Source organism: Tribolium castaneum, chromosome 1 (genome assembly GCF_031307605.1).
Source record: "Tribolium castaneum strain GA2 chromosome 1, icTriCast1.1, whole genome shotgun sequence".
Taxonomy (NCBI): domain Eukaryota; kingdom Metazoa; phylum Arthropoda; class Insecta; order Coleoptera; family Tenebrionidae; genus Tribolium; species Tribolium castaneum.
The window spans coordinates 11,650,672-11,673,703 of record NC_087394.1 but is presented as its reverse complement, the minus strand read 5'-3'; the positions used below and the strand labels follow the sequence as shown (position 1 = coordinate 11,673,703).

Genomic DNA, 23,032 nt, shown 5'->3' with positions numbered 1-23,032 from the left:
GTAACCATGGTTTTAAACACTAGAAATTAAATATGTTCAACACCTTTTAATGGTATCCAAAACTGTAATTCGGAAATAAAATTAACTAGACGCCCTCTGGTGATGACTTTTGAACTATGTCGAAAACAGTAAAGAAATTTTCGTAATGCCACATTTAACTGACATTTAATGAATTGTTCAACAATTTTGCGTGTATAGTGTTAATTACTTACAATAGAAAGAATTACTTTAAAAGTACGTGGTGGTAAATACTAGCGTTGACTTTGGTTCTGTAGTTTTTCGTGGTATAAAGAGTTTATTGTTGGAACTTGAAAGTGGATAAAAAGTGAAAAATATTTAAATTTTGATTACAAAGTGTTATCAAACAGTTGTCTAATTAAAGATTATAAGTAATGGATCACAGCGAACACAAAGTTTGGCTCAAAAAACCAATAAATTAGTGAAGTGTTATAAATTTTAGGTTAGAATTTTCCACTGAAAAAATCATGAAATGCTGCGGTAAATCTACAAAACTACAATAAAGATTAACAACTGCTGATACATTTAAACGTAAATTATGCCAAAAGGTAGGCTTCTCAAAGTCTTTGTAATAATTTTCCAATAAAGAAAATGAACCAAACAGTCATTCGTTATTCGTGTTTTCCTCGTCATCTCTCATTTGTCAACATAAGTTTCTTGCATCAAAGATACAATAGTCATCCCGCATTGGCAATGTAATAATTGTGAAGCCTCAAAATTCGTACAACGCTCAAAATATCCGAATAAACATTTTCCCGCCATTTATGGTTATTGTTTTAGACCTAGCTCAGTGGCGCCCCCAACGGTAATTTTACTTCCGAATTATAATTTTTAATTTCAGTTTTCACGTGTATCTTTGTGCAATGTTGCCTTTTTCCATAATTTGTTTAGGCTCTGATATAAAAACAGAGCATGTGGAATTTTTTTAAACATTTTTTCGGTACCCTGGAGTATTATCCAATTACTCCCCTTCAATGAGGTGCGCGATTTTCCGGACATCGTATGACATTAACTGGTAATATGTAACAAGTTTGTGTTTAATGTTGCAATGGCATAAAGTTAACTTAAAAATTGAACTTTAAAGAGCTATATCTCGTGAAAAAAACTTAAACAAATTTTTGTTATAGGAACTTTTGATACAATTTGATGCCCTTTATCACCATCCGAGAGATTATCCGACACTTGTGAATCACCCTGTATTTTCGCCCCTACCTCTATCACAACAGTATTCTCCTCAATGAACAACACATGCTCACACTCCAAAATCCCCGTGATGACAATATTCGTATTGCAATCATCCCTCTTCATAAAATTTTGATTTTTCGCCAAACTAAAAACCTCCAAAAGCGTACTCATCGCAGTAATTTGTATCTCCCTTGAAGATTCTTTACAACAAGCCGCCACAATCAACGCCTGCAACCACTGCGGCATAACCCTCTCAAAATCACTACCAATCAAGTTGGGAAAAGCTGAAAACTCCAACAAAACATTCGAGGCAACGTTCATTGCCGACTCGTATTCGCACGTTGCATTTTCACTCGCTATATTTTTCACTGTTAATTCGTTTTTCGTTATTACATTACTAAAATCAACTGGACTAAACTCACTGTTCTTTTGCAAACACTCTTCTAGCAGTTTTATCAAACGATTCGTTCTCTCATCTTTATCGCAGAGCAAGTGCTCGAAAAAGGCGCTCATTTCGACCTCAGGCAAAATTTTCGACGCGATGAAAATCACATAAAACTGCTTATATTCCTCCAAACAACTCAAAAAATACTTATTTTCGATTTTGGCAGTTTTGATAATTTTCGGGGGCTCTGGGGGCGGCTCCTCCGACGCCACCTCCGACTCAATCTCACTCTTGTTCAACTCATACAGTTTTGAACTGGATTTTGATTTTTTGTTTTTGGATTTTTTCTCGATTTTTGGACTAGTCTTGTCTTTTTTCTTCAACATTTGGTTACTGTACGACCTCTCGCGGCTTGAATCGTCAATCGTTAACTCATTCTTATTAAGATTTTCGTTGATTTTCGAGTCTGATTTGCTTTTTTCAAGCGCTGTTCTCGGCTCCTCACTCACAATAACAACCGAAGTTTCAAGTGATTTTTCCGTTTCTGAGACAACATTCGAAGTTTCCAGATCGAGCTCAACTTCTTTGATTTGTGTCACTGTGACTGGTTGAATTTTCGTCAAAATTTTCGTGCACAGGAGCAAACTGTGCTCGATCTCGTGCTGATTCACAACTTCGATGTTCATTTTAAGAGTGGTCACAATTTTGTTAAATAAATTCGGTAAAATGTTGGATGTAGTCTCGGCATACGACTCGATCGGGATAACTTCCAGTAAAAATTCCGTCAGAATGCAAATTTCTAAAATATGCGGAGGTCCAGCTCCGATTTCGTTCACTTGGCACCTGTCCCTCGTTTTATAATTTTTTATATTCTCGACCGCGTTGGCGTACAATTTTTCAATGTACGACCAGATGTAATAATTCTGCAAGGTGTTGAATAACAAATTTGCGTTTTTTACCAATTCTTGGCACTTTTTCGTCACAAATTGTTTGTTTAAAACGGTTTCGTCCGTGTTTTTTAGACTCGTCAAATCGCCATTGAACGAGACACACCTGACGGTGCTGTTTTTTTGCTTTTGTTGTTGTAAACAGGACAGGTATAGGGTTCGAAAGACATCGTATAAAATGCTGTCTAAAATGACAGGTCCGATTTGTGGTTTGTCGAATAAAGAAGTTAAAAGTCGGTAAGGTTTTATATCTAAGGGCACCTCTGTGCTACTTTTACGTAAAATTATTCTAATAGCATCGTTAAGTAAATCGTAAGCGATTGAACTGTGAGGTTCGGTTAGTGAAGTGTTTTCGGTTTCTGCTTGATTGGATGTGTTTGTGTCGCCTTCAACAAGCCAGGAGTAAAGACGCCTGAAAAGTATTGACTCAATTTCAATATTGCTCAAAAAATCATTAACAATTTGGTACAAAATTAATGATGATTCTCATCTAGTTAACTTCGAAATTGGTTTACAAATAAAAAAATTTGTGCCGCTCTGCTCAATTGAATCCTCTGGCAATAAATGTCAAATCTGTCCGTTGAGAAATTCAATTAATTTCTTTTAAAAATTTCGTTAAAATGTAACTAAATTGTTACACCGTGCAAGAAAACACTTATTATCGAAGCTTATTTCCGAATTCGAGAAATGGAGAATGATAATATTCTGTGACTAAACACCTGTCATTAATTCTATAAAGTGGCATTTCTGATTTTATATGAGAAATTCACATTCCAATAGATGAGACTCTTTTAAAAACACATTGTACTTAAGAGTTATTTAATAAACTAATTGAAATAATGGATATAAATTAAAGCACAAACGAACGATAGCGAATGAGTGTCATCAATAAATTAAATTATTAATCGCCATTAACGAACGACTTGATTACATTTTTTCGTTGACTACTCTCTTTTACTGTGATGACAAAATTTTAAAACAATACTAAATCAAAACACATTCTATCTAAACCGGTGAAAATTCGGTAATAATCAGTTGTCGTTGATTCTAAAGTGATTAAAAGTGTAAGTAAAGTAAGTGAAGCTGCGGTATTTGTTTACCTCAACTAACCGTTTATGTACAGTCGAACAAAATGAAATTGACACCTCTATAAACCAGCCCCTTCTGTGGATGCCAATCCTTTTAATCACAAACAGGACTGTAAATTATTGCATTGCAAACTACACGTAGTTTCAAAATAAATTCCTTAAAAAATCAGTTTACAGAAAGCAAAATTAAAATTTAATTCAGAATTAAACTAATTCGAATCAAGTTGCCATTTATTTTGCATTGACAAACGTTCAGTTTAATAAAAATGTAACTTTTTTAATGAAAAGTTTAATTATCATAATACAATCTTTTGTGTTTATCTTTATTCATCAATGTTTGAAAATTATAGTTTCCACATAATACAATGTGTTTACATGTAAAAAAAATTGTGCCGCTCTGGTCATTAGAAGTCTCTGTCAATAAATGTCAAAACTGTCAGTTATGAATTCACAAACTGTCAATTAATTAATTTTAAAAATTTCGTTAAAATGCAACTAAATTGTTATACAGTGCAAGAAAACACTTTTATTGTTGAAGCTTATTTCTGAATTGAAGACTCAATAAGTAGAGAATGGTAATTAATATTCGGTGTCTAAATGCCTGTCTTTAATTCTATAAAGCGGCATTTCTGATTTTACATGGGAAATTCACAGACGACTAGATGAGAATCATTTAAAAACACATTGTAGTGTGACAAATCTAACATAAACTGATTCAAATTTATTTTGTTTCGATATCAAACCTAAAAAACAACTTCTGAATAATTGCATTTTAAAAATTTCAGAAAATAAAAATAGATAAATTATTAATTTTCATAAATCATTTAAAATATTGCTTTAGATATAATCAAGTTTAAAATAAAAGAAGCCTACTTCGTACAAAAATTATGACACATAATTTAATTTAATTTTAAAAACAATTTATCAAAAAATATATATTAATAATAATTTATCTTTTGTCAATTTATTTAATTAATGCATAATTTTCTTCAAGAAATAGTTTTTGTTAACTTGTTTACCATTTAAAAAACTAAACATTTTCATTTAATGTAAAAATATTACAATAAAGTATAAAAAATAAGTTTTGTAGCAAAACTAAAAATCCACATTAGAAGCTATTTTATTGAGACGCCATTTTCACTTTGTTCGACTTTACAATTGCCCAATAAAGCAGAAATACAATTTTTAAACAACAAAATTACTATAAAAATTATTAGGTCATGAAAAAGAATATTAATCTATTAAAAGAAATTAATTAAGTTATTAATTTTCATAAATAATTTAAAATATTGTTTTACATAAAATCAAGTTTAAAATAAAGAAAGCCTACTTCGTACAAAAATTATGTTACTTAATTTAATTTTGGAAAATAGTTTATCAAAAAATATATTAATAATAATTTGTTTTTTGTCAATTTATCTTATTAATGCATACTTCTCTTTATGAAATAGTTTTTGTTAAATTGTTTATTTATATTATTTTTTATTGTTTATTTAAAAAACGAAACATTTTCATTTAATGTAAAAGTATCACAATTATAAAAATAAATTTTATAGGAAAACTAAAAATCCACAGAAAGAGCTTTTTTTATTGAGGCGTCATTTTTACTTTGTTTGACTTTACAATTGCCCAATAAAAATTATTGTCATGAAAAAGAATCTATTAACAACATATCTTTCAGACAAAATAATTAATTGTTATTGACAAACATAGTTATACCATTTAACAAAAAATAATAAGTCTTTCAAAAACAAAATAAAACAAATATATTGTATATTCCATCCTTGAAATATGATATTTAAATATTCAAAAGTTAATTTTCAGGTCATGTCTATGTTTTGTCAAAATGCAAATATTTATGCAAACGTTAAGCAGCATGAAACGTTGTTGTAATTTTTTTTGTTATTAAGTTAGACACAAAATTTTTCGTATTCTTTTGAGTAATCATTAATCAATTAACTTTACTAAGTCTTTTCTAAAGTTATGAGTTATGACGTTGCCATTCAGTAAACAAACAAACACTACCTTGTTTTAAAAAACTACGAAAAACAGTTATAACTACAAAAAATTTTTTTTTCTTCTTTGGTTTCACAAAATTGTTCATTTGTAACCTTTTAGCTACCGTTTAGTAAATTTTTAGGAGTTGTATTGGCAGTGGTGAGCTGAGTGTCATCAGCATCACTGTCATAAGTCATCACTGTAATTTAGTGTGTGATCTGTCAACAGCGTTGATAAACCTCGAATAATTAACAAAATTAAGAGGAAATAATTTGAACAAATTTTGATAAGTGAAACTAAACAAAAACAAACAAAAATAGAAAGTAGAAAAAATAGTGTATACACTCGAATTAGAGGACTTAATTATGGCACTCATTCTATTGGAGCACTCATTCGTGCCACAATAGAACTTCTTATAAAACTTAATAATAATATACAATTTCCTAATCCAATAAAAAAATAAAACATAATAAAATATAAAAATTGAAAATTTCAGAAATAAACCATAATTAATTCACCCTAAACACATAATTTATTTTTGTAATTAAACAACAAACATTTTTTAAAGACAGAACAATCTAACTAAAACAAACTAAATCAAAAGTACAATGACCTTGCTTTAAATTTGTGTGGACCTGAATAAAAAAAAATTAGTTGGAAACAATTAAAATAACAATTTTATCAATTCAAACATAAAGATAATAAAAACAACAATAAGACAACAAAATTTCATAACAAACGATAAAATATAAAAATTCACAACAACCAAATTTACAAGTCGTTTATTATTCCAATTAAATATTTTAGAAATACATTCTCCCTTTCTTAAAAACCTCTTAAAAATAGAAAAATATAAGATCCTTAAAAATGTTTGTGCGATTGCACATAATGTTGACTTTTATTTGGCACCAGAAGCAAGTCTCAGTATCTTAGTTTTTATTATACCACAAATAACCATAAAGCTTTTAAGATCGTATTCTTCAAATTTCGTGTATTTACAATTATAATTTTAGCCTTCCAACCCATCGTAACGTAAATCATGACTCAATCCAGATCCGAAATTATGAATTTTTAAGCGCAGTGTTAAAATGTTTGGCATTGAAGCATTATACTTTTCATAAACAAATAAAAACATATTTTCAAAGCTAAAACCAGATGAAAAGTTTTCGTACCTGTTTAGTGACATATCCCGTCTCAGTATCGTTGACAAAGCAGCAGTTACAAGCCGGACCATATCCGCATACAGGAGCTGTTTATTATGCATAGGAAAGCATACCATTAATAAATCTAAAGCCGATCTTTGAACCAAAACACTCGAATCTTGAACTGCGGCACACAAGCCACAAACCTTAAAAACACAATTCAATACCTTTGTAAAAACACACAAAAAAATTACAAACCATAAGATCAATATCATGTCCCATCAGATACAACTGATCATCCATTGGCAATTTTCTACTATAATGGGCCAATACGTAACTAATGGCCGGTAATCTCACCGGACTGTTGTTGGTAACACATTGCCATATGCAAGTGTAGAAATATTTAGAACCAACCCCATCGCAAATATTTTCTAGTAATGTGTTAGTTCTGTAAAGATGAATTATTAATTATTTTGTATTTAAATTCTATTATAGAAAAATGTACCTATCAAAATGATCTGAACCCGTCTCTAAACCAGGCAAAACGCCACTAAGAAAACCACTAAGGGCTGGACGTAACCTCTCTCCTAAAGGTACAAAGTGTGTTTCGTAAATTGTTAGTAAAGTAGGTCTAATATTCATGGCGGCGTGACCCAATAGTGGAAACAATCCTAGAAAAAAAGTTACATAAATACAGGCTGTTCCGTCTAAACCCCACATTAGAAGTATTGAAACGTCTCATAAAGATATTTATCTGAAAGTTGATACTCAGTCATAACATAATCCCTTGAGTTCTGCTCAATAAATATTTAAATAAATATTTTCAAGATGGCAGCACTTCCAGTTATACTGGAAGTAGCAATTAACTTTCTTATTTTAAATGGAAAGCTATGTTCTTCACTGCGTCTTTGGATTAGTTAAGTTATTTTAAGAAAGTTTTTATCAGCTTTCCCTATACCCAAATTTAACCGTTTTTGAGATATTTTGAATTTTTTGAAATTTTTTGGATTAGCAACTATCAACTTAAAAAATCGGTAACTCGCTTAGTTTTAGAAATTTCTAAATCATAATTGGAGAATTAAATGAGAAAGCCTATATCTGTTCTTCAGTGTGTTCAAAATTGAAAATGAAGTTAATAAACCCAAAAATTTTGTCATAAAAATATTTCTGTTTAAACTTAAACGACACCCTGTTCAAAATTGTGTTGTCCGTCCTATAAAAACAAAATAATTTCATTGAATGTTGATTGAAAAAAAAATAATTTCTCACATTTTTTTATTCGTTTCCATGGCAAAATATGAAAATAGACCCATTTCTCAATCCCAACAAAAAGTTATTGTAACTTGAAAACTATTAAACATAAGTATAGGGAATGCTAACACAGATCGATGCAAAATTAAATTCTCTACCATTTAGTGAAATAAAACTTCATTTTTTCATTTGAAAAAAATTGTCGCGCACCTCATTAAAGGGGGGTAATTGGATAATCCCCCAGGGTACAAAAAAAATGTTTAAAAGAAATCCACATGCTCTGTTTTTATATCAGAGCCTAAACAAATTATGGAAAAAGGCAACATTGCGCAAAGATACACGTGAAAACTGACATTAAAAATTATAATTAAAGTCTTGGATACCATTAAAAGATGTTGAACATATTTAATTTCAAGTCTTTAAAACCATGGTTACGCCATTGTTGTTAGTCAGATTAGTTCGCGCATTATCGTAATTTTTAATTATGTTATTGAATGCAACTGAGCGGAGAACAGCTTTATTTATTGTAATAATATTTTAAACAACTTAAAAACCGAACAAACAATGCACTAAAAAATTATAACAAATGCTCAAAGGTTTGGTTTGCACCGTTTGTAATGTTTCTGGAGTGATCGTAGCACTAACGGCATGATTTCGGTTCACCAACTCCTCACGAGTTCTTCTAAAATTGCTTCTTCCGCAGTAAAGGTTTTCGTAACTCTGGGCCGACCAAGTTTCCTTCGTAAAAGATCCAAACGACCAGTTGATCGCATTCTTTGGTCCAGTCAATGGAAATTCGCGTTTTCGTCTGGATCGGCATCCTGACGAGCGGCTTCACTTGCATTTCGAGCGTATTCACCAAACAGCAAACACAACTCACAATATTCATAGTAGGAACACATTTTAATCCTTCACTGACACTGTTTGAAACTGAAAAATTACCGCTGACAGAAGAAACAAAAATTTTAATGACATTATAAGCAATCACCGTAACCATGGTTTCATCTGAACAACAATGGTTTGTGCCAAGTGTTGCCAGATTTATTATCATTGTTGACTCAAAAATTTTGTTAACATTTCTTAAAGAATCTGAGAAAGTTTCTTCAGTTCTTGTTACTACGTCCTTTTATGTAATGTCATTTATACCACAAATTAATTTGGATTCGAAGTGGTAGTGCAAACACCTTCATTTTTAGCAAAGAATTTATAATCTTTACTTCATCATATCTTCATCAATAAAAGACTTAGATTTTTTTTAACATTTTTCTGGTTGTCTAGGGCATCGGCCGATGATGTAGTGTCACGGCGGTGCGCGACTTTCCGGACATGCAGTATTTCGTAAACGGCTAAATTTAGGTATAAGGAATGCTTATGAAGACTACCTTAAAATAACTCTAGTAATTCAAAAACGCATTAAAAATATAGCTTTCTATTTAAAATAAGGAAGTTGATATTTTCACTGTGCAGGTCCTAAGAGATTATGGTTTTACACGAATTTTCAGATGACTATCATTATCAGAACTCCCAATACTTTTAATGTAGGGTTTAGACGGAACAGCCTGTATAAAGTTCTTTTGGTTAAAGAAAACATACCAAATAAAATTAACAGTAAAATCTAACAAACTAACTGTGTAAAAATAAGTTTCAACATAGTATAAAAGAAACAATTTGAAGAAAATTTAAATGCAATCAAGTTTTACAGCCGTTCCAGGAAAAATGCAATGATTTTAGAAATGTTAAGTCTGTTTCAAAATACAGTTTATTTAATGCATTTTTCAACAAAATAGTTTAATTAAAAGAGAATAATCATTTAAATTGAAGGAATTCATTGGATTGGAAAATTTACATACATTGCCTTGTAGGCGATAACAAAAAATACTGACGTACCACAACTGTTGAATATTTTTAAAGTATATTTTTCTCGTTTCTGGTCATTTTAGAAAATGGAAATCAGTAAGAAAATTGATAAGTAATATTACTTATTTATCTTTATAACTTTTGCTGTCCCATCCGTTATCGCAAACATAAAATAATGTTCTTATTTCTTACATTGTTAAACACTGTCTAATTTTAATTTTGTTAAAACCTGTCTGAATAATTTTTTTAAAGAGATTTTCACACACATTTTTTTGTCCCATCCGTTATGTGTAAACAAAAAATCACTTAATCAGAAGTCGTTGCACATTGCCTTATTCTTCGGTTTTGTGATTTCAAAAGTTTCAACAGGTTCCACCTTTTACTTTAAAAATAGTTGTTGAAATTAGTGCCTTTTAAATTAACAGAATTTTATAACGACTGTTCAACGAGAAAATGTTTTGTGTCCCATCTGTCACCAATTTGTATTTTTATTTCCTGCTCGTATTTCAAACTTTAAAAATGTGACTCTAATTACAGGTTGCAACAATTTGACTGGCACTAAGTTCCTACAAAGAAAAATTCACTTCTACTGATACTGTTCATAAAAACCGAAAATAAAATCTAAAAATATGTGCAAAGTGTTCCGTCCGTTAAAATGGAATAGGTGTTTAATTAATTTGATTTCACTACATTCTGGGAAGTAAATTAACTTGATTTGGGGTATGAGTACCTTAATTACTGCAACTATTGTTATGTTATCATTTATCACATGTTTACTAATCGATAAAATATCAATAAATCAACTTAGAAAACGTGACCGTTTCAAAATATCGAGACCAAGTAAAAAAATTCTAAAAATTAATTCTCACATTATTTGTTTAAATACAGTGTTTCAAAAATTAAAAAATGCTAGTACGAGTAATTAACAAATAATTCAGTTCTTATATGCTTATATAAAAAACCAACCATGCAAATACCGCAGTAGCGGAAATTTATTTCCTCATTTGTGTTAGGACTATGTAAATATCAAAGATAAACAAAACAATTATTAGCAAATTGTAAATACACACGCTATGACGATAAAAATGGTGCAGAATAACGATTTATAAAAAAACACAACTTTTCAGCTCAGGAAAAAAATTATTTAATAGAAAAAAAGGGCGATTTCGTTCGATTGGCTAACACTTAAATTGTTGCAAATTCTAACCGATTAATAAGGTCAGCAACTAATACCTCTTGTGTTATGTATGTATCACTCAATTACTTCCAAAACGAGCAAGCAATTAACTTTAATAAACCTTGGTAATCAAGACTGCACATGAATTATAAACATTATTAAAGTTGCAGTATTCCAATTTATTGTGAATTGAAAATATTGAAATATGTATTTTTTTATTACAGATGAAATAATAAAAACTCTCTCTAATTATTACGTTAATTGAAAAATCGTGTTTTCGCAAATTGTGCTTTGGTTGTTACATAATTATAAGAAAGTTATTTGGCAAAACGTCTTGGTTATAATTACTTTGATATTACTTTCATATTTGTTTTGATTAAAACGCACCCATAAAACATCAAACAGTTCTTTATTTCGAATCAGAGATATAATCACCTACGCTGCATGATTCAGTAGCGGCTCGTGGGTTCAAAGCTAGATGAAAAACTAAACAAAACTCACAAAGCAAATTTTTCTTTTTAACCATTCATATCTCTGATACCAAAAAATTAAGTGCGTTAAAAAATAAACCGAAAAATCACCTAATAATGTCGAAATTTATATTTTCTTCAACTAAAATCCACTTCTAACACGAAGAAAATTTTCCAGTTTAAATCAAAAACGACTTTGACCTGACCTGACCTAACTAATTCCCCCAAAGTTCGTTATGACTGTTATGAGTGAGAAAACTACGTCGCCTAATTGTTCAAAATCTTTATTTTTGCCTTTTTAAACAAAAAACCACAAGCAAAAAATGAAAGTCAAAAATGATATTATTTTAGCATTTTGAACTAAAAACTCATTTATTCTTCGACACTGTCAAAATTTACGGTTTTTCTCCTGTGTAAGGAAGTTTTGACAACTGTTTGGCATTTCTCAGTACGAAACGTCAGATTATTTTTAACAAATTTAAAACAATTTTAAGCCTTCCTGTGTCTATTTCGAAGAATAAAATGTTGTATTCAACTCGTTTTTGTGTAAATCGGTTCATTTATTTCGCCTCGTGGATGATAAACCACTCGTTTTCACTCGTGGTTTAAAAATCCACTCGTGAAATAAAGCGTCCGATTTACACTCAAACTCATTAAATAAATAACTATTATTTTATTGATTCGCTAAATTAATAAGTTCGATTTATAAGAGAGAAAGTAATTATTTATTGCAAAATCACCTCAAGAACGATGAAAACTCTCTTAATAACTTTAGTCATTATTTTGTTTTTTTCAAACGGCTAAGCACATTCGTAAGTTTTAAAAAGACACTTTTCCCAAAAAATAAACTTAAAATGTTATTTAATTTTTTACTATCACCTTTTACGAGCATATTAGGCTAGCATCATTTTGAAAATTACGTTAGTAACTTTGTGTCTTTGTCTTTTGAGTAAGAAACAAATTTTGTAAAGAAGAAAATTAAATTAAATTTATTAATTTAATTAAATAGAAATTTAAGTGGTTTTGATTAATTTTAAGCTTGCTTTCGATAAAACAGACAAAAATTGCTTTAGTCAAAAAATACGATATTTTGAGATAAATACTCAATTATTCTTCGAAAAAACAAAAAAAAATAAAAATCGAAAATTAGGTCATTTATGACTGTTGTGCTGGACTTAGCTCGTTAATAAGGTAACAAATAATTTTTGCAAAATTGCTTAAAAATGCTGAACAGTTACCTAATTGATTCAAATTTATATTATGTACTTTTTGAGCATACTGTTCAGCAAAAAATCACTTTCCTCACAAAATTTTGCACAAATACATCGATAAATTACCAATGAATGTCGAGACTTACTTTACTTTGGCCTCTTTCGGGCGTTTTAACAAGTTTGTCAATGAAAAATGTCACAATTTCGTAAGAATAGGTAAAAAAACTCACTTATTTTGTGAAATTTTGCGAAACTTTTATTCCAAAATTTTGTTAAAACACACAGAAAACAAGAAATAACATAAAAATTACGGTATTTTGAAGTAAAAACTCACTTGATTTAAAAAAATTCCTGCTATAAAGCGGAAAATTTCCAACAACGAAATTAAAAATAAGGTTAAAACGAACAGAATATTTTGTTATCTTATACAGACTTAAGCAATAGTAATGCACGAAATTCATAAACAAGTCAATTTTATTTTTTAAATGTTACTTTTTGATATTATAATGAAATTTATGTCATTCGTTTGTGTTGTGACGTCATTCTTAATTTTTTTGAATAACAACCGACATTTTTGTTCACTGTTTTAGATAGTTACAGATCTTTACCTTTCTAGTAATAGGAAAGAAAACAAATAAATTTAATGAAATTTAAAAAAAAACTGACAATTAAACATACTGGGCTTTACTTTTTTTCTTCTAGACTTATATATAAGCGACAAATTGTTTTTTATATTTTTTTGTATAATTTACATTAAAACACTTAATATGACACCTAAACACAAAAACAAACAAAAAATAATCACCCCTTATAAAATAAAGTAATAGCAAAAAGATAAAGCTGTTTGTGTAATAACTTTTATGATTTTATTTTGTTTTCCTAATTTTTTTGAAATATTTTATTTTCTAAATTTTCTAGTCTAAACAGAAAGTCAGTTGTCATTTAAAAAATTAAAAATGGTGTCATTAATCAAAAACAAATGACGCCAGACAAGCCAGACAATATTCGGAAATAAAATTACCGTTGGGGGCGCCACTGAGCTAGGTCGAAAACAGTAACCATAAATGGCGGGAAAATGTTTATTCGGATATTTTGAGCGTTGTACGAATTTTGAGGCTTCACAATTATTACATTGCCTATGCGGAATGATTATTGCATCTTTGATGCAAGAAACTTATGTTGACAAATGAGAGATGACGAGGAAAACACGAATAACGAATGACTGGTTCACTTTCTTTATTGGAAAATTATTACAAAGACATTGAAAAGCCTACCTTTTGGCATAATTTACGTTTAAATGTATCAGCAGTTGTTAATCTTTATTGTAGTTTTGTAGATTTACCGCAGCATTTCATGATTTTTTCAGTGGAAAATTCTAACCTAAAATTCATAACACTTCACTAATTTATTGGTTTTTTGAGCCAAACTTTGTGTTCGCTGTGATCCATTACTTATAATCTTTAATTAGACAACTGTTTGATAACACTTTGTAATCAAAATTTAAATATTTTTCACTTTTTATCCACTTTCTAGTTCCAACAATAAACACTTTATACCACGAAAAACTACAGAACCAAAGTCAACGCTAGTATTTACCACCACGTACTTTTAAAGTAATTCTTTCTGTTGTAAGTAATTAACACTATACACGCAAAATTGTTGAACAATTCATTAAATGTCAGTTAAATGTGGCATTACGAAAATTTCTTTACTGTTTTCGACATAGTTCAAAAGTCATCACCAGAGGGCGTCTAGTTAATTTTATTTCCGAATAGTGTAAAAATATAGTTTTAAAACGAATAAAATCGACATAATAAGATTTTTTTATGACGCATAAGAAAAATATAAATTTCTTGCCTTACTTTTGGTGCAGTCTGTGTGTTTAATGTACCTTTCAATGATAACATATTTTATTAAAATTAATTAATACGGCTTTGACGAACCGCTACTGCATGCTACCAGCACTTGGTGAAAATTTATTGCCTCACATATTCATTACACAGTAATAATTTCTATGAGCTCGTTATTATTATGATTATTGCATAATTAACGTTAAATTAGCACACTACACCAAACTGTAAAATAAAAAAAAATATAATGTAAAACTTTCCGTTAAAATAACCAAAAATAACGTATTTTATTTACTTTAAATGAAAGCATGTGAGTAAAAATAAATACAGGTGTTGTCAATTAAATCTAAATATATTTTCTCAACCATGTGATCCAATTGACTTATTTTCCAACTGTAATAAATGTCTACTTTACTAACTCATTAAACAAGTTTCAAAACCATTTGGTGTGAGTTATTACCCAACACCTACAATCATAAATATGAAATTACAACAAATCCACTTCTGTTATACTAAAAGGTTTAAAAATCGAAACACTGATGCACATTCCCTCTTGTAAATATTGAACGATTTCATAAACCCAAAGATAAGGACGTATTATTGAAACTACAGGATTATTTTTATCACGGAATGACAATATTTGAATAAGAAATATTTTTTAAGCTGTATAATTTTAGCACAGTAAATATAAATCATTCATTAACCAAAACTATTTCTGTAATAAATAAGTTAAAACAGCAAGATAACGATGTTTACCTTGTTATCACAGTTTTGGTAATAACTCGCATAATCAATAAAGGGGCTTACCAGCACTGTAGATAAACAATTCCTGCGAAAGCCGATTCGTGCCCATGCATCTAAATATGATATCGTACGTCTCTAAGGCTTTAAGATGAACGCCAGAAGGCAAAGCTGGATGCATACATTGTGCAAGACGTTTGCTTATCTTAATTCTTCTAGGAATTACAGGAAATTTCATATAAGTTGACAACACCTAAAAGGGACAATTAGCACCAAAATGCGACTTTTGCGCCCCTTGTGCACCTTATTTAACTTCCCTAAGGCCGAAATAAGGTCGGCCCATTCAGACGTGTACTCAAAATTCTTCAAAGCCTTATCAATGGCAGCCACATACATGCGATACTTGGCGTCTTTCATCAGCTCGTACTCCTCCATCGCAGTACTCGTCATTTTGCTCAATTTAACAAACAACACGCACAAAAGACGATATTTTTTCACCCAATTTGCTATTCACACTTGTTGGTTATTAATAATTGACATTTGACATTTGTAGAACTATTATTATTCCGTCGACGATTTTAAATGATTCCACACCAATTTAAATTATTTACAAGTCCGGGTTCGGTACCATTTGTTAAAATCAATCTTCACCAAATGAAATAAGTGGGATAGCGGAGAGAGGTTATGTTCAGAGTGCTATTTAAAGTCGCATCAGTACACCCTCACCGCTCACAAACCTAGTCTTGGCATTAAACTAGTAAACTAGCACCACTGTAACATCTCACTAAAGCTCGTTGATGCACTAAAATTTTTCTAATTGTTAAAACGCACATCTTTATTGTGATTATGACATTTCGCCATCTTTTTCACAACAAATGACAATCATCTGTCTCTTTCTTACGCGCGCATGACAATCGAAGCAAAGCAGCGATTCTCAAACTCAAATCCATTTTACAGCCGTAATTTTAGACACCATATTAATTTGGTGATTTTTTTTATAAAAAAACTGCTCCAACTGCGGTTACAAAGATGTTTCTTCGAACATACAGCAAAAAAAAACAACTTTTTCCAAAACGCATTTGTTATCTCGCAATAAATTTGGTTTTTTAATAGCCAAAAACTCATTTGTTTAAATTATCTACGATATTCAAATGCTGATAAGTCAGGAATCTCATCTACATTTAACGCTTACAAAATGCAACCAGCAATTAATAGCTAATTTGTAAAGCAAAAACCAGGTGAAAGTTTAAAACTATCTTGTCAGAAAAAAATACAGGGTGTTTCACATAATTTTATGAAGCCTCTGCCACCAAGAATACATATATTCCAGTACGAACTCGATTATAAATTTCGAAAATGTAGATAAGTCTCTTCTAGTTTGTTCACCCCTTTAAAAAATTACAACGTTTTTGGGTAGTTAGTGATTAAGATAGATATTAGCTGTCTCAAGACTATAAAAACGTCAACGTCGCATTTATTCTCGAAATTAGCTGTTGTAAATTATTCATGCACTTTAAAAAACTAATAGCTAATGTAATTTATACTTTCAATGAGAGACCTAATCATTAAGATCTGTTTTACAATTTTATCAATCTTTATTTAAAAAAATAATTCAAATAATTCAGATTAGAATCTAAAAAATAACAATTCATGACTATTAATAAGACAGTGATTAGTTTGATTAATGATTAAATCATTAAAAGTGTATTTTTTGTATTAAATGCTTTATGATTTTTGTATATTTAGGTACATTAAGCAGAGGCCTCATAAAGTTCTATAAAACACCCTGTATATAAAATACATTAATACAAAATACAACTCACTTAGCGATAAATCAGCCATTCCAAGAAAAATAAAACATGACACCGAATTTTCAAAATTATTTTAGTAGTTGTTTCTTTCAAAATAAAAATAAAAAATCATTTAAATTGAAGTAAATCATTGGATTCTAAAATTCAATGACGTATTACAAAACTATTGAGTATTTTTGAAAAAAAATTTTTTAGTTTCTGGTCGTTTAGAAAATAAAAATATTTTTTATCTTTATAACTTTTGTGGTCCCGTCCGTTACCGCAAACATAAAAAGTTGTTCGTATTTCTTACGTTGTTAAACAAAACCAAAAGTTTTTTGATTCCACTGCTAATTTTAACATTGTTAAAGACTTTAATAATATAATAATATTAAAACCTGTCTGAATAAATATTCTAGAGCTATTTTCGCATACAAGATTTTTTTGTCCCGTCCGTCATGTGTAAACAAAAAGTAAATTAATCAGAAGTCGTTGCACATTGCCTTATTTTTCGGTTTTGTGGTTTTAAAAGTTTCAAAGTGTCCTTTAAATTAACAGAATTTTAAAACGATTGTTCAACAATGAAAATATAAGGTGTTTTATGTTTCTTTATCCTGCCCGTATTTCAAATTTTAAAAATGTGGCTCTAATTTTGGGTTGCAAACTATTTGACTGGTACTAGGTTCCAATAAATAAATCATATCTATGGATACTGTTTGTAAAAACTAAAAATAAAATCAAAAAATTTGTGCCAACTGAATAGCGAAAATAACAAAAAAATACAATGCACTTAAGTACCATCATTTCTTTTTCTGTTACAGTTTCTAAAAAATATAAAAAATAAATAACGTAACAAGACATAATAAATTAAAAACTAAGTCTAAAATAGACAAAAATGCACTCACCATTAAAAATACAAGTCCCATCGCATCATCTTGAACAGATTTACTGAAATAAAAAAACAATGAAATTAGAACAATAATGTGTCACTAAATTAATTTAAAATGTTACAGTTTTTCTAAAAAAATGCATTGCAGACTAACCCTTAATTCGGATTGGTGTCTTCTTTTCACCCAGGTAATTTTTTCCAGTAGCACACAACAACACACGCACCACCAGTCAACGAATTTGAAACTTTTAAACCGCAAAATTTTGATTTTTGTGCATTTATTCTCACTCGATAATTTTATTGGTACGCGTTCGAGACAACGGTGATCGACAAACTGGCTAAATTTTGTAAGAATATCGATAAATCGTCATTAACAAAAAACTTCAGGTGATCGGAAAAAGCGCGCAGATAGAGAGGGTCGAAGCATATCAGTTAGGTAACGCATTAACAAAAACTAATGAATCATACGATGACTACCGTGAATAATCTTAAATATAAATAAATCTTTAACACTAAATATAATAAAAATGTAACATGTGTGACAATATGTCACCAACAAAAAAATATAATCGGTGTGAGATTAATTGTTACAAGGTATAAAACAAAGACGTTTGTCTGATTCATTTCATTATTGATTTTCTTTAAGACTCAACAGTTTTTTGAGGAATCTACTACCTATCTGAAAAACATACAGTTCCATTTTTAAGGTCCACTCGCTGAAACTCATTTCTTGAGCAAATAACTTCAGACAAAACAATTTACTTAGCGAAATCTTTAAGTATTCGTATTTGTAACTTCGTTATTCTGAAAAGTTCAAAGACTGAAACTTTGGGCGGATTATTGACAAAGAGACGCCCACAGTCACCATGGAATACTAGAGTATGATGTAAAAAATCAACTTTACTCAACAATACTTTGAAAGAAGGTTTAGTAAAAAAACCTACAAATCAGCTTAAGTAGAAAATTGAATAATCTCGTTAATAACTAATAAGTAATAATAGACACCAATCTTTTTCAATTAGTTATTTGTTTAAATGTAGATAATAAGATTAAATTTGTGTTCATGCTGTGGAAGTAGAGTGAAATCTGCAATTAATGGACATCGACGGTGACATGGTATTTGTCCGGTTAATAGAGATGTCCTCTTAAAAGAGAAATAATGGTCACAAATGAAATTAATTTATTAAACGATAATTTACTATCTGATACGATATCAACATTTATCAACTATTTCTTGAAAAAATAAAAATAGTTATATGAAAACGAATTTTAATTTTCCTAGCCAACCTTCAATTGCCTTAGAAAATTTAATTTTTTAAATTGCCTTTGCAATCTCGTCAGTCTCTAAAAAACTTTTCACAAACGTTTCCACTTCCACGCCATTTCTTCACCAATTCATTTTTATTTTTAACATTTGCTACTTTATTGGATTTTCCTATTTCTTATTTCTTTGAAAATTTCGTACACTCGGTTTATTTTGACCCAGATTTTTTTTCTTTTAACAAATGCTTTATAAACAATGTATAAAGAATGAAATTAATAAATTATGTACTAACAAATGCATATGGACATGTAAGACCTACAGCAAGTAAGAACTAGTGCAATAATAACACGTATAACTTTAACCCGTTCAAAGATTTGAATATGAATCAGTTTAACATTGAAACAAAATATGTATACCCGCTTATGTGATTCCCTGAATTTTCTACCGATTTGTTACAATAATAACTAATAAGTAATAATAACATCGCGCGCATGACCTACTGTCCGCTTAAAAGAGATATTTTTTGTTTTCATTGATCCGAATCATTGGAGTGTCCGCTTAAAAGAAAAACTATACCATTTAAAATACGTTAGCTAACAAAAATGTCCGTTAACAAAGGTGTCCGTTAAAAGAGATTTCACCGTACTACAACCAATAAAGGTTTTAGCTTTCAAGATTTTTGTGTTGAATTCAAATTAACAATGTTCTAGAATATTTGATATCCGATTTTAAATTACAGACTGGTCAAAAATGATTGTTCATCGTCTATTAGCTGTTTCAAAACTATAAAAACGCCAACGTCGCATTTTCTCTAAAAATTAACTGTTATAAATTATTTATGCACTTTAAAAAAATAATAGCTAATGTAATTTATAGTTTCAATAAGAAATCCAATCATAAATAACTATTTTACATTTTTATCTACATTATTTGAAAAAATAATTTAGTAAAATTGCAATTTTCCGCAAAGTTGTTTCAGGTGTATTATTTATTTTATTTAATTTTCCGTAATTTTTGTTGTGTATTTTGTCGTTTTTTAGTTTGCCTGTTTGCATTATTTTGACCGATATTTCACTTATAACAACATGCAAAATTTAAATTAAGCGGCACATTGCATTTGCATTTCATCGGTAATTTTAAAGAACAACCATTTTTGAACAGAGTGTACATTCAGAAACGCATCTTTTCAAAAACTAAATATGTAACATATAGACCTACCATGCGATTTTTCAAAATCATGATCTAGTTATCCATGACAGTTACCTCAGCAGTGAAATGTATTGCGTAAATAACTTCAACATCGCTTTATTTGTCAATGTGTCTAAAATATTCACCAAAGAACACAAAAAATTTAAGTTGGAATTTTATTTCCGTAATGTACATCGGGTTAATGTAACTGTCATGGATAACTAGATAAAAAAATTTGAAAATCGCATGGTAAATCATTAACCAAACAAATATGCATACAGGGAATTCCAAAATTTTTGGCCGGCTGAAAAGTAAATATTTCTAGTAAAAATTGTTTTTTACTATACAAGACGATAAAGACATATCTACGAGTGAAAAGATTATTTCACAAATACACTATAAACATTTTTTCTATAGCTGGACTTTGAGTTTAAAAAAAGCTATTGTTAGTCCGTTGAAAGTTTCTTGACTTTTTTGTCCCGAACTTCGCAAAAACATTTGAGAAATTTTGTCAAATTTTGATAAATTCTGCCAGTGAATCTATTTCATCTTAAAATTAGACCAAATTATAGACCAACAAACGATTCAGAGGTGGTTATGACGCCATAATTCCAACTTTAAATCGAAATAACTTGAGTTAGGAAAAAGATACAGAGAAACGATTTTTTCTACTGAAATGAGCGTTTTCAGTACTATCATACTATTTTATAATCTAAGGTTTTTTAAGCTTTTTTTAGGTTCCCAATGCCTTTAAGAGAAAGTTATTTTTTAAGTTAACGTGTCAGAAAATTATTAAATTCCTAAAATAACAATTACTGCACTTTTATACAACTCATACAAACGATGACCCCCTAGTTTATAAAAAAAATGTAGGCCAGAAACTATTAGCCACATTTGCAACAAAAAAAATAGTATAACATTTGTGGTGCCACTGCCATATCACGTGTTGTGTCAGTTGTGCTGTCAAACGTCAAACAACTGTCAAAACACTCAAAATAATTCAACATATGTTTAATCATTTTTAGGAATAAGAAATTGTTGAAAATGGATGAACAGAACATTCCAATCGATATTAACAACAACAAGCTCCTGGACTGGTTGGTGAGTCGGCGTCACGTCACCAAAGACTGGCAAAACAGCATCCTCCAAGTCCGCGAAAAAATCAACAATGCGATCCAAGACATGCCAGCCCACGAAGGAATAATCAAACTACTATCCGGCCAACACATCAACTACTTCCACTGTTTAAAAATCATCGAGATCTTGAAAGAAACTGAAGCGGACAGTAAGAATTTATTCGGCCGTTACGGCTCCCAACGCATGAAAGACTGGCAACAAATCGTCTCCATGTACCAAAAAGACAACATCTATTTGGCCGAAGCCGCGCAAATCCTGATCCGAAACGTCAGCTACGAAATCCCCAGCTTAAAAAAACAGGTGGCAAAACTGGAACAATCCCAAACAGACGCCGAAAAAAAAATCAAGGATTATTCCAAGAACGAAGCCCTGGCCCTTAAGGAGTTCAACACGTCGTGCGAACAGCTGGGAATCACGGGCAAAAACATCAAGAGCGAGCTAATCCAACTCCTGGGGGAACTACCCAAAATTTACGAAAACGCAGCTGGGAAAATCAAGTTGGTTAAACCGGCCATCGAGCTATACCTTGCCTTTAACCAGTACTTGTCTGGGAAAGACACAGGGGTTGAGGTACTTCCCCTGTTGAGATTTGTGGCCGAAAAAGGCAACCCCACCACTTATGAGTACACATACGGGGAAAAACCGCTCAAAATCGAGCTAGAGGAAGACACTCTTGAGAAGAACAGTGAGAGTGAAGAACAGATTGATTTCGGTGATAATGAAATCGATTTCGGGGAAAACCCCGACTTCGAGCTCGAAGAGTCGAAAATCGATTGGGGGACTCCCAGCACTGACGAAGAGTTCGAGATTGTTGAACACACCGACGTTGATTTATCCCTGGAAGAGTCGGGAATTGTCGTTGAAAAGTCGGGAATGGACGGAGGGGTGGCCAGGGGCTCCGAAGCCCTAACTGTCCTCGATAACCCCAAAATGCGCGATCAGGTCATAAATGAATTGCTCGAGTTGGATTCGTTCCTCAAAATGCGCCTCTTTGAGTTATCGAACGATTCCGATATTTTGGCGATGTCTCAAATGCAAAATGCGCCAACGATGCTTCAGATGCAAACGGTTGAGTCGATCACGTCGATGAGCGATTGTGTGAACGTGGCTTTGGCTGAGTTGATGAATAAGCGGACGCTGCATTTGCACAATATCAAGCATTCGCCCAAGTATGTAGATATTTTGACCGCGAATTTGAAGCAAAAGTTGACGCTGACCGAGAGGATGAGGCAGAGTATTGGGGTGTTGAAGGAACAGATCGAGAAGTATCAAAGCGAAATTAAGAATTTTGAGCCTGCTATTAGGCTTCTAATTGAGAAAACCAAGCAGTTGCAAAAGGAGGTGCAGCAGGATATTTCCAAGAGGTACAAAGGACGTGTTGTTAATATTGTCGGAGGTGTCAATATGTTGTAATTAATGTAAATAAAAGGATTACTAATTTTAA

The 23,032-nt window shown here is 30.7% G+C and overlaps 2 protein-coding genes across 7 annotated transcripts in view; one reads left to right on the top strand and one right to left on the bottom strand.

The window, feature by feature from the left end:
* LOC656419 (uncharacterized protein) overlaps positions 1-16,215 on the bottom strand; it is a 41,722-nt gene extending 25,507 nt beyond the window's left edge. For 3 of the 6 annotated variants that reach the window (XM_064359925.1, XM_015978449.2, XM_015978448.2), the window contains exons 1-6: positions 15,624-16,215; positions 15,387-15,573; positions 7,269-7,434; positions 7,022-7,211; positions 6,794-6,969; positions 1,231-2,947 (exon numbers count right to left, since the gene is read on the bottom strand). In XM_064359925.1, coding sequence (XP_064215995.1) covers positions 1,231-2,947; positions 6,794-6,969; positions 7,022-7,211; positions 7,269-7,434; positions 15,387-15,573; positions 15,624-15,770 — 2,583 coding nt within the window. In that variant the 5' untranslated portion in view covers positions 15,771-16,215. The remainder of the gene's footprint in view (positions 1-1,230; positions 2,948-6,793; positions 6,970-7,021; positions 7,212-7,268; positions 7,435-15,386; positions 15,574-15,623) is intronic. The other 3 variants (XM_015978445.2, XM_015978446.2, XM_015978447.2) reach the window with 2 other exon arrangements.
* Positions 16,216-21,394: 5,179 nt separating this feature from the next.
* On the top strand, positions 21,395-23,032 carry LOC656503 (uncharacterized protein). The gene has a single exon (XM_963029.4). The coding sequence runs from the start codon at positions 21,496-21,498 to the stop codon at positions 22,999-23,001; it is 1,506 nt and encodes a 501-aa protein (XP_968122.1). The 5' UTR covers positions 21,395-21,495; the 3' UTR covers positions 23,002-23,032.

Bases quoted from the DNA above. Each gene is read 5' to 3' on its own strand.
- LOC656503 (XM_963029.4), top strand. From the start codon at position 21,496: ATGGATGAACAGAACATTCCAATCGATATTAACAACAACAAGCTCCTG.